Source organism: Gorilla gorilla, chromosome 16, assembly GCF_029281585.2.
Source record: "Gorilla gorilla gorilla isolate KB3781 chromosome 16, NHGRI_mGorGor1-v2.1_pri, whole genome shotgun sequence".
NCBI lineage: Eukaryota > Metazoa > Chordata > Mammalia > Primates > Hominidae > Gorilla > Gorilla gorilla.
Genome location: NC_073240.2, coordinates 56,609,036 through 56,621,776, shown reverse-complemented (window position 1 = coordinate 56,621,776; position 12,741 = coordinate 56,609,036). Strand labels below are relative to the sequence as shown.

The 12,741-nt window shown below is 39.5% G+C and overlaps 1 protein-coding gene across 4 annotated transcripts in view; it reads left to right on the top strand.

Moving 5' to 3' along the window:
* Positions 1 to 8,118, top strand: part of NEDD4 (NEDD4 E3 ubiquitin protein ligase) — a 171,187-nt gene extending 163,069 nt beyond the window's left edge. For all 4 annotated transcript variants that reach the window (XM_055363995.2, XM_019011283.4, XM_019011279.4 and 1 more), the window contains 5 exons: positions 752 to 811; positions 893 to 1,000; positions 1,933 to 2,029; positions 4,428 to 4,500; positions 5,015 to 8,118. In XM_055363995.2, the coding sequence (XP_055219970.1) occupies positions 752 to 811; positions 893 to 1,000; positions 1,933 to 2,029; positions 4,428 to 4,500; positions 5,015 to 5,117 (441 nt within the window). In that variant the 3' untranslated portion in view covers positions 5,118 to 8,118. The remainder of the gene's footprint in view (positions 1 to 751; positions 812 to 892; positions 1,001 to 1,932; positions 2,030 to 4,427; positions 4,501 to 5,014) is intronic.
* Positions 8,119 to 12,741: the final 4,623 nt, after the last annotated feature.

Genomic DNA, 12,741 nt, shown 5'->3' with positions numbered 1-12,741 from the left:
TAAATGCATACAGAGTGAGCCAATAAAGAGAAAGAGATCTAGTGAGATGACCTCCCTGAGGAGCAGGTGAAGCACCGGTGCAGGCCTAGCCTGAAAGAGGCGGCGGCACTGCGGTGGGAAGGAGGCCATGATGGGTGTTGGTGATGGTTGGGACGCAGGGATGCAGAAGCTTGAGGGAGTTCCATTGTGCATAATTGCCTCTTTTCCCTCAAATAGAACTTACACTTACCTACTGTAAAGAAGGGGTGATGTGGAGGCTTGAGAAGGATGGGAAATTTGTTTTTTGTTGTTGTTCTTGTTGTTTTGAGACAGGATCTCACTTCTTGCCGAGGCTGGAATACCTCAGCCTCCCCAGTAGCTGGGACCACAGGTTCACACCACCATGCCTGGCTAATTTTTGTATTTTTTTGTAGAGACGGTGTTTCACCATGTTTCCCAGGCTAGTCTCAAATTCCTTGGCTCAAGCAGTCTGCCCACCCGGCCTCCCAAAGTGCTGGGATTACAGGCGTGAGCCACTGTGTCTGGCCACAGGAAGTTTTAAAAATAGCCACTTTGAGGAATAAATGAGAGAGAACAGACTGTGCACATGTACATTTTCTGGCCAATATTGAGATCTCAGTGAAGAGCCCATGAGTGTGTAGTGGTAGAAACTTGTGTGAATGTGGGATTCCTCCAGTAGCATCCAGAAGCTGAGACATAGGAAAGGCCCTTGGCCCTGCCCATCAAGTTTTTAAATACATCTTTTTTCTAGGGATTCTTTGAACTAATACCACAGGATCTCATCAAAATTTTTGATGAAAATGAACTAGAGGTAAGACATAACATTTTATGTTGAAACAGAAATTTTGAACCCATTATTTTCCTTGTTTATAATTTGACATTTCTTATGTAGCTTCTTATGTGTGGACTGGGAGATGTTGATGTGAATGACTGGAGGGAACATACAAAGTATAAAAATGGCTACAGTGCAAATCATCAGGTTATACAGTGGTTTTGGAAGGTAATTTGAAACTTCTATTTTCGTAACTTACTTTTTGATAGATTGAATCATATTTAAGTCAACTCTTGATTAACTATACTGGTGGATTACATTTAACTGATACAGAAAAATATACAGACCAGCAAAAATTATCTTTGATTTTATACTGTATACATGCACCTTCTGGGTCTGTAACTATTACTAGGTAAGTAAAATGTTCAGAAGGTAGTAAGTGGAATGACAGGCTGAGACAGGCACTTAGTTTTCTACTAAAGTAGGGACTGAAAGAACTTGTAATAACCTGCAAGGTATTCCTAGGGACTCCGGGGTGGCTCTTTTAAAATTTCTTATAGAGAAATATGTATGCCATTCAATCATATTAATATAATGTGTTTTTTGAGATGGAGTCTCGCTCTGTCTCCCAGGCTGGAGTGCGATGGTGCAATCTCGGCTCACTGCCACCTCCACCTCCCATGTTCAAGCAATTCTCTTGCCTCAGCTTCCCGAGTAGCTGGGATTACAAGCATGCACCACCATGCCTGGTTATTTTTTTTGTATTTTTAGTAGAGACGGGGTTTCACCTTGTTGGCCAGGCTGGTCTCAAACTCCTGACCTCAAGTGATCCACCCACCTCAGCCTCCCAAAGTACCGGGATTATAGGCATGAGCCACTGCACCCAGCATATAATTTTTAAAAGTCATGAGTCACATCTCAAGAGAAATTTTGTTACTTCACTAGGTTATAATCCCATTCTAAAAAGTTGCCATGTAGCCTTAGAAATAAAGTTTTCAAGAACTTTATAAACCATCTATAAACAAAAATTTAACTGAAAGAAACATCCACATCTAGTAAGGGATTATTAATATTCTAAATTCCGATAGCTTATGTTTCAGGATAATTTGTTTACCTCTTTCCCAGTGCTGTTCCCTAAATGATGTTTTTATCTTATTCAGGCTGTTTTAATGATGGATTCAGAAAAAAGAATAAGATTACTTCAGTTTGTCACTGGCACATCTCGGGTGCCTATGAATGGATTTGCTGAACTATATGGTAAGGATTTTCCATAGATCATTAAAAAAATGGAATAATGCCTATTGTCTTTTTCATGGCTGACAAATCCTCAAGCTTCCATCATTTACTAACACTTAGCTTAATTTTAAAAAGAATTAAGATTTTGAAAGTGATACCATTAGGGACACTGGAGTAGGCTAAATATATTTACACCTTCTAATCAGATAATAAAGGGGAAAACTGGAAACATCAAATGACTTGAGTCACTTACCGTTCTTTAACTTCAGATTCTATGCCCAGTATGCATCAGTTACAGAAAAAGCATTACCTTGGCCGGGAGGGGTGGCTCACACCTGTAATCCTGCACTTCAGGAGGCCAAGGCAGGCAGATCACTTGAGGTCAGGAGTTCAAGACGAGCCTAGCCAACACAGTGAAACCCCATCTCTACCCAAAAATACAAATATTAGCTGGGCTTGGTGGTGCACACCTGTAGTCCCAGCTACTTGGGAGGCTGAGGCAGGAGAACTGCTTGAACCCGGGAGGTGGACGTTGCAGTGAGCCAAGATCGCACCACTGTAGTTCAGCCTGGGTGACAGACTGAGACCCTGTCTCAAAAAAAAGAAAAAGCATTACTTCTAATGTGATAGTTCAGGATAGCATTTGAAGTTTCACAGAATGTTACTAAGTGTATTTTTAAAAAAATAAAAACAGAGTCATGGTTGAATACCTTTGAGGAAATGCTGGACTAAACAAAGTTAAGTGGATTTCTTCAGGACTTCTGTAGAACCTTTACTGTTAGAAGAAAACAAAAGCATTGTTTCCCAAACTTATTTGATCATGAAATCTTTTTTTTTTTCCTTTCAAGATAGGGGTGGAGAATCTCATTAGGCTACTATTTTTCATTTCTTGGGGGAGGCAGCAGGACTGGGAAGAAGACTGCACGTATCTCTTGATTTTCAGAATAGTTAATGCAGTTTTCGGTAAAGTAAGATTCTATGTATTCTATCAAATTATTTTCCAGTTGATGTATAAAACTGGAAGTGTGTTTTGTTTAAAAATGCCATTTCTGATGTAGATTACAGCAAGTTTTCTCATATTGATTCATATTCTGTTTATTGGAATGATATTTACTTGCTTTTAAGGAAACCAAGAATCCAAGAATAAATCTTTTAGAAAGGATGTACCTAAAGTGGGAGGCCTAGTCAGAACAATGAGTAAGATTAGGATTGTCCTGGGGACTACAAGTCGGCACTGCTGCCTAGGAAATTGCTAAGCTGAATTTTTTGTGCAAATAGAAGCTGACCATCTGATGGGATAGCTAAACCTTTCTTCTCCATGGCAAATCTGGTCAGCTTGCCAAGCCTCATTAATATGAGTTTGCAGAACTGATCAAGCAGCTGCTACTTCTCTACCTAGAGTAACCACTCAAAGTGGTTAGCTTTGCCAGTAACCAATTCAGTCATTCTTTGCCTAATTGGACTTCGTAGCCTCTTTCTTTTTCATGGTTTCACCTGACTCCCCTTCCTCCATCTTCTGTACCTTAACAAGTTAGTAGCAAAAAATGAAGGCAGGGCAAACAAATGCCCCTTTCCATCTCTGGCCTCTCTTCTCTCTTCTATGTAACCCAGCCCTATAGCCATCCACTGATTTCATGCACTGTTTGAAATTTGGGGCAAATATCCCACACATAGAGCCAGAGTTGTTTGTGTTAGAATACAAAGTCAAATTCTTATGTATTTATAGGAAGAAGTTATTTCAAAATGTTAAAATTACAATATTAGATAGCCAATAAAAAGTATGTTAAGTCGGCTGGGTGCGGTAGCTCACGCCTGTAATCTCAACACTTTGGGAGACTGAGGCAGGCAGATCACCTGAGGTCAGGGGTTTGAGACCAGCGTGGCCAACATGGTGAAACCCCATGTCTAGTAAAAATACAAAAAATAGCTGGGTGTGGTGGCACACTCCTGGAATCTCAGCTTCTTGGGAGGGCTGAGGCATGAGAATCATTTGAACCCAGGAGGCAGAGGTTGCATTAAGCCGAGATCATGCCATTGTACTTCAGCCTGGGTGACAGAGTGAATGGCTTGTGGCCAGGAGTTCAAGACCAGCCTGGGCAACATAGTGAGACCCCCCATCTCTACAAAATGAGTTTTTTTAACAGTTAGCCAGGCGTGGTGGTGCACACCTGTAGTCCTGGCTACTCAGGAGACTAAAGCAAGAGGATCACTTGAGCCCAGGAGCTTGAGGCTACAGTGAGCTTGAATCGTACCACTGCACTCCAGTCTGGGTGACAGAGGGATACCCCATCTCTAAAATATAAATAAATAAACCAGATTAGTTCCCTGTGTGTGTGTAGGTTCTACACTAGAAAAAGTTTTGATATGCCTGGAGATCCTTGTAGAGAGTAAATGAAACCAAATAAATTCTTCCTTATAGGTTCAAACGGACCACAGTCATTTACAGTTGAACAGTGGGGTACTCCTGAAAAGCTGCCAAGAGCTCATACCTGGTAAGCAGTTGTTTGGACCTTGATAGAACAAAGCCTCAGAGAGTGAGGTTCCTCTGTTAGTCTAGCCACAGGAGAGCTAGTCTCCTCTGTGTTATGTCGGTGGCAGGTATGGATTATGGGTAAGAAGGAGTTGGTGACACCCAACGAACAGGTGTTTTGTTACCAAGTTGGCCCAAGCTTGAAGTCCAGGTAGCTGAAGATCAGAGAGACCCATCTAAACTGAGTGATGAGTGATGGGCTGTCCCAAGACGGGCTAGAACATTCCATTTTGGAGGTTGAAGTGGCAGAGAATTCAGACATTTGGAAGATGTGGTGGGGGCAGCACTCCACAAGGAGTTGTGCAGAGTATCCATGCCCAGAACCCAGTCCTACGTCTTACTTCTACCCCTGGTGAAAAGACATATTTTGGTGTTGTTGGAACATACTCATCATGAATAGCAGCATTGCTCTATTTGCTGTGGTGGTACTTGCTTTGTCAGTGTCTTTCATAACCACTTCCTCTCTGTTCTTTCAGTTTTAATCGCCTGGACTTGCCACCTTATGAATCATTTGAAGAATTATGGGATAAACTTCAGATGGCAATTGAAAACACTCAGGGCTTTGATGGAGTTGATTAGATTACAAATAACAGTCTATAGTGTTTTTACTGCCATAGTTTTATAACCAAAATCTTGACTTAAAATTTTCCAGGGAACTACTAAAATGTGGCCACTGAGTCTTCCCAGATCTTGAAGAAAATCATATAAAAAGCATTTGAAGAAATAGTATGACAACTTATTTTCAATCACTTTTAAATAATGTGTTGCATTTACACAGTTGTTTCATTCTGTCTTTAGAGTTAGGTGCCTGCCTAAAGCCAGGCACCACCACACCTGGCTTTAGAGTTCACACAATAGGATATAAGTCCTGTATGACTTAAATAGTGAATTTTGTCCTTAACATTTACCTCTTATAAAGTATCTGCCAGGCAGTTTTTTCTTAAACTACTGAGATGATAACTGTGAAATATTTGTGATACGTGTCATGTGTGAAAAGTTTGATGCATTTTGAGATGGAAAACTGAAATTTGGAAAAAGAAATACTTTACTATTGAGTAAACTACAATATATTTAGTGCTACTCGCAGCTATTTATTATTTTGTAGACCTGCCTTATGCACCTTACTGCCTAGATTTTTGGAAAAAAACTTTGGAAAGTGTGTTACCTATATTTCTAGCCAACTAACTCACAGAAAAACTGTTTACTTCTTCACTTTCGAAGTATTTGGCTTTTGTTAATATGCAGTTTTTACTAAACAGATGGTTCATAAGACATGTGAAGCAAATTCATATTTGCAATGGGTAAAAAGTATTAAAGCCTTTCTCTTGCCTGCATATCCTATTGACCAGTGGTATAGTCATCACTTTTTCATATTTTAGTGTAGTTAGAAGAATTCCTTCTTCAAACATTAAAGATCCACAAAGCAGTATTTCTAAATATGCCTTGAAGAACTAAATGAAGTGTATAGCACTTGCCTTTACTAGATATTCTTTACACTTGTACAATTATGTAGTAAATGTATGTTTACAGGGTTTATCATGTTTACAGATTAAGCTAATTTCTGTAGTCGCATTTTTATATTTTTAGTATCACTCTAGTAAAAAAAACCAAATAATTTGTTTAAAATAACCAAAGAGTTGTTATAATGCATAATTTGTATTAAATTTATTACTATTTCTTATGCCTTTTAAAATACTGTTTACTATGAAGACAGTGTTTTTAATTACAAATCCAGAATTCTGTAGGCAAAATGCTACAGTTCAAATCTTCCTTTAACCAAACTGAAGTACATAAAGACCATGTACATGTATTCATCAAACGTTTATTGAATGCTGCGTGCCTAGCGCTGTGCTATGCTCTGGGGTAAGAGTTGTCAGCTTCAGAGAAGCTGAGTCCTGATCCTCAAGGAACTTGCAAATGTGTCGATGAATTTGTAAAACAATCAAAAGTAGGCGTAAGCAGAATAAGGCAAAAGGGAAAGTGTTCTAGGTTCCAGCACACCTGCAAAGATAAAGTGTGCCAAGACTGTATTTATATTTCATACTTATATTGTTTCATCCTTATATTGGAATGATTATATAGAAAATGCTCTTAAAAAGATTAAACCTATTTCTCAGTATGGTATCTTGGTGATTTAGGAATAATTGTAAATATATGTTATGAATCTTCTTAAATATATATATATATATATATATATATATACACACCCTGTGAGAACTGTAAAAAGTACCTCTGGTTCTTGGTTTAAGTTTGTTGGGGTATAACATGATGAGTACTCATTAGCACCTGATAGAAATCTGAAATGTGACAGTAGCAAAACCACTTTCTACTTTCCAAACACCACAGCATCAGCATGGTTTAGGGGAAGCAATTCACAGATTAATGTACCCTGCGTTTTGTCTTCACCATTGTCAACCAGCAGTCAAGGATGAGCACCACGTATAGTCCTGGTTTGATATCTCACCAGCCATGTGAACTGAAGCAGCTTACTTAACCTCTCTGGATTCATATTTCTTCATCTGTCAAATGAGAATAATCATGCCCACCCTCATTGTCATGCCAGATTGTCAGAAGTTCCAGACAGATGAGAAAGCAAAAAGTACTTTGTAAAGTGTTATACAATCAGAAGATGCTTTGTGCTGACCGTCAGATTGTGTCAAGTCAGGTGTGCAAATTGACCACACTCCCAAAGAATCATTTAAAAGTAAAGTGACTTCTAAGAGACAAGGAAGTAGGAACATTTCCTACTGATATTAAATATATAAATAATATGGATACACGTGTGTATATCTGTATATGGATCTTACCATCATAATTCATTTTCTTCATATCAGCAAAGTAATAGTAATGTGGGCCAGTGCATTTTGGAAATGTCCTCATTATGTAGAATGGAATGTGAAAATTATTTTTGTTAAAACAGGATTTTGCCACAATTATTTCAATATTATGTTTGTGAACTATCTAAGCATGAGAAAATACAAAGCTTTCTTTGTATCTGGCTGATACTCATTTGGATGATTCTGTGACTCATAGAACATGATGTTAAATGAGACCAGACTCACTGCCACCAGTCCCCAGCTGCAGACCTTCATCCCCTTCATCTCCCACTAGGGGCTCGTGGTCTGGAAGAAACATGTATCAAGCAACACAGCCCCTTATCCCAGATAGAAAAGTGTCTCAAATGCATTCTACTGCGGGACAGTCAGTAGGATCATTTTCATAAAGCAAGGACATCATATGTTTCTAGAAATTACAAGCATATAACTTTAGCCTACAATCTCTTATTAAAAATTTTTAACAAAATTGTATTACAAATGCATTTCATCAGAACTCAAATTTAAATGGTGTTTGTTTTGGGTTTTTATTTATAATGCTGAAGTTATTCCATATAAGTATCAAGTTAAACACAATTCATTTTGATTATAAACTATTTGACTTTTTTAAATCTTCTGACACAGTAAATATATATATCAAGATTGATGTATCAAAATTTATTGCACACTTTAAAGTGTAAAATCATTTTTTAAAGTCTTGAATCCACAAATAAAGTTCTATTCTGATTTTAAAAAACAAAACAAAACTGTGGTTCATTATAAAATAGGAGTGTTTCCAAGTCAGTATGCTGGGTGATGTCTTCTGGTCTAGTTCCTCACAGCAACACGTTAAATTTTCAATGCAATCCTAAACTTATTACCTGATGAACTAACATGATTATAAACACTCAACCACAGATAATTAATTTCCACTTTACAAAAAGGTCGTATTGCATAAGTCTGGTTGTTAGTGAAATAGCAGCCAGAAGATAAAAATAATAGCTAAAAATGGACTGGATTTCAGGCACCTTGCTGCTCATCAAAGAAGCCATTCTTGTAGCCAACCACTATTTACAACATCATTTCTATGAGAAAAAGAGTTCGGAGTGTTAATTCAGAACGAAGTGTCTTTTCCTCCTTCCTCTCAGGCATGTGAATTAGTTTCCCAGTTAGAAGGGAATCCACTCCCACCCACTCAAGCCAGCCTGGGAAGGTGCTGTTCCAGCCCCGTTTCTGCCATAATCCAGGCCATAGCTTTTAATTTTGGGGACCTAGGCCATGGCCCTCTGCTTCCACCTTTCCTGTTCTAGCCAACTCGGGCAGCAGCTAGCCCACACCATGCCCCACCTGTACAAGAAGTCCTTGCTTTGCTGTCCATCACGGCAGACATTTATTTTATAAATGATATTAAACTAAGGTATTAGAATGTCAGGACCTCACTATGAAAAGAGAAACTTAGTAGATTTTTGTCTTTTTCCTTGAAAGTTAAAGCCTATCACCACACTAGCCTCCTCTTTCTGTTCCACTCATCTCTTACCCTGCAATGCATCCTATGCAGTCCCTCCATCACAATCAGTGTTTCCTTTTTACCACACAGATTTGATCAGGTTACCATACCGCCAAAAAACCTGAGAGCTCCCCAGAGCCAAAAGCATGAAGCACAAACCCGTTAGCATGGAGGTTCGCATGGAATGCAGTCCATCCTCAGCCTAAGGTCTCAATTCCACCTTCCATCATACCTCACTCAGGTGCCCTTGGTTCCCCTCCAAATCAGAGTCCTTCCAGCCCCTAATCACTGCAGACTCCAGTGCCACCTGAATGCTTTCGCTTCTCATGTCTACTTGATAAGTCACTCCACTTTCTGGACACAGTGGAACGGTGCTGTGGCCTCAGCAGTTGGTATATACTAGTGCGGATGACACTGTATTACAATTATTTATTTACATAATTCTGTCCTACAGACTTCTGGGCAGTTTGAGGACAAAGACAATTATGTATCCATCTTTTTCATATGTTCATTTCCCAATGCAAATATTTGATGAATTTGAGCTTAAAAGTACTGTTTGTGTATAGAATCCATTTAGGAGCATGGTGTGCCTGGAACTGCAATAATGTGCAGGAGCTCTGTATTTAGGTGGACATTGGGGACTACGTAAATATTCAAGCAGAGAGGGAGCTTGATTGAGATCCTGCTGAGTGCTGGATTCTGCAGTAAACACTTTATGTGGATCTCATTTAATCTTCATAAAAACTCAGTGAGACAGGTTTTATAGGCTCAAGGACAAGTAATACACCTAAGGCCACACAGCTTGTAAACTCAGTGGATTTATGAACCACAACAAAGAAAAGCTATGGAATCCAACAAATTACCAAGATGTATCCGTTTTCTTGGGCTGCACAACAAATTGCCATAAACTTACCAGCTAAAAACAATACCCATTTATTATCTCAGATTTCTGTAGGTCCCATGTGCACATGGTCTTAGCTTAGGGTTCTCAGCTCAGGGTCTCACAAAGCCAAAATCATGGTGTTTGGGCTCTTGCCTGCATCCAAGATCTTTCCAATTATTGGCAGAATCCAGTTCCTAGTAGCTGCAGGTCTGAAGTCCTTGTTTTCTTGCTGGATGGCAGCTGGGGGGCACTCTTAACTTTCAGATGTCACCCACATTCCTCATGGATTGGCCCTCTCTCCCTCTTCAAGCCAACAATGCTTCTCATGCTTCTAATCTCTGATTTCCCATTCGGCTGCCCTTTTCTGCCACCAGACGGAGAAAGTTCTCTGTGTTCCAAGATTTATTTGAATAGATCAGGCCCACCTGAATAGTCTTCCTTTTTGGAAATTGACTGTACTGGCCAGGTGCAGTGACTCACGCCTGTAATCCCAACACTTTGGGAGGCCAAGGCAGGCAGATCACCTGAGGTCAGGAGTTTGAGACCAGCCTGACCAACATGGCGAAACCCTGTCTCTAATAAAAATACAAAAATTAGCTGGGCGTGGTGGCGCGTGCCTGTAATCCCAGCTACTTGGGAGGCTGAGGCAGGAGAATCACTTGAACCCGGGAGGCGGAAGTTGCAATGAGCCAAGATGGTGCCACTGCACTCCAGCCTGGGTGACAGGACAAGACTCCATCTCAAAAAAAAAAAACCATCTCAGAGAAAAAAAGAAAATTGTACCATAGGCGCAGAACACAGTCATGGGACCAAGATCTTATCACGTTCATAAACAGCATAGATTAGGAGGATGAGATATTTCCTAGATCATTACTAGAAAATCCTGCCTTCCACACAAGGTAAAGGCTAAGGATAGAAAAGTTAAGGATTATGGAGATTCACCTTGAAAAACGCTTATATATATCTAATTTTATAATGTGCAGTTCATTTTTCCACTCTTTGTCAATGAAAGGCCAGCTAAATAAACTAATGCTAACAACAGCCAGTAAGATTCCACTTCAGCAGCTGTAAATTCACAAGTCACTACTCTCAGATGAGCCATCAATTCGTATTTTTCTCAATACCAGAAGGTTGCATTGGCCTGAAATTATATTCAACTCATCCTTACAATCTTGCTTCTTATACAAGCAGAAATGAAAAGCCATAATTGCTCCTTTTATTGGGAAGGTTGGTGTCTTTCCAGTGAAATCATGGTCAGGATTATAAGGTGGGTCCAAATCAGACTACAGCCATGATGGATAGAAAGCAGTTCACAGCCCAGAGCTGCTGAACATTCTCTGCAGATGTGTTTAGAACTGCTTTAAATCTCTGGAGAGATGTGCAAGGGAGGGCCTCCAAACGCCCAAGTAAATGAAAGTTCCTGTGCAATCACATGACCCTGGAACAAAGTTTTTTCTCCTGGTGAAATTAACCAAAGATTAAAGCCATAACTATAGGCTCATGAATTATACTCTATTCATTATTGAGGTCCTGACTTAAGTTCTCTTCTGAAAAATAATCAATTATTATAAAGGCAAACATCATGCCTTCTTAAAAGTCGTTTTTCCATAACAAGAATATTTTATAAATGAGAAATTCAAGCGTATTTTCTCAAACTAATAGGTAATGAGCACAGTGAACTAAGATAATCTCAGTTTAAACAAACAGGATTTTCACTGATGTTGGACTTGAAAACACTATCCAGATTAATGACTTTGTTAATACCCAGTCACTGGGCATAAGTCCAAGTGTAGCATAAATATTCTTCCAGACTTGATGACAGTGAAATATTCTATGTTTAGCCCTCCGAAGGGATAACCAAGTTCTCAGTGATTGATGGATGGCAGCCAAATAGGTTCGCTTTTTTAGTATTGCTGTTTGTTGGAATGGGATCATGCTTGTGAATAGATGGTGATGGTGTGTGGTTTTATGAGGAATTGTGCAATGTTTATCCCTGTCTGCCCCTTCAAAAGAAGTGTACGAAGAGAAAAAAGAAAGCTCTATTAACTCAGCCACTACTAGGACTCTGGAATATCTGTGGTTCCCCCAGGGGCTCAATTTATATACTTGCCCTATCTCCATCTGGGGACATTGTGAAATGGAATTTGGGATTTATTGTCAAGACCTCTAATTACTAATATAGGCATTGACAAGGTAGGGGAAGGGAGTTACACTCAGCACATACTGCAAGCCTTTGGAAGGTATATTAAGACACAGTTGAGCCTACAATATCTTAGGACTAGTCCAGCACTATTTAATAGTCATATAAAGCAGGCAACATGTGTAGTTTTAAATTTTCTAGTAGCCATGTTTTAAAATATAAAAAGAAAATTAATTGTAATAATCTATTTTATTTCACTCAGTATATCCAAAACATCATTTCAGAACAGGCACAGTGGCTCACACCTGTAATCCCAACAGTGTGGGAGGCTGAGGTGGGTGGATCACCTGAGGTCAGGAGTTCAAGACCAGCCTGGCCAAATGATGAAATCCCATCTCTACTAAAAATATAAAAAATTAGCCAAGTGTGGTGGCAGGCACCTGTAATCCCAGCTACTCAGGAGGCTGAGGCAGGAGAATCACTTGAACCCAGGAGGCCGAGGTTGCAGTGAGCCGAGATTGCCCCATTGCACTCCAGCCTGGGCAACAAGAGCAAAACTCCGTCTAAAAAAAAATCATTTCAACATGTGATAAACATAAAATTATTAATGAGATATTTTCCATTTTTGGTACTAAGTCTTTGAAACCCAGTATGTACCTTATGCTTACAGCACATCTTAATTCAGACTGGCCACATTTCAAATAGCCACACGTGGCTGGTGCTGCCATACTGGACAGTGCTGGAATCCATGGACCTAACGACAAACTTCCACACAACATAAAGGAATTGGGAGGCAGCTACAAGTGGCTCACCTAGCAGTGTTGCTAAATCATTTTGCTTCCTCCAGGGAACCCCAGAGA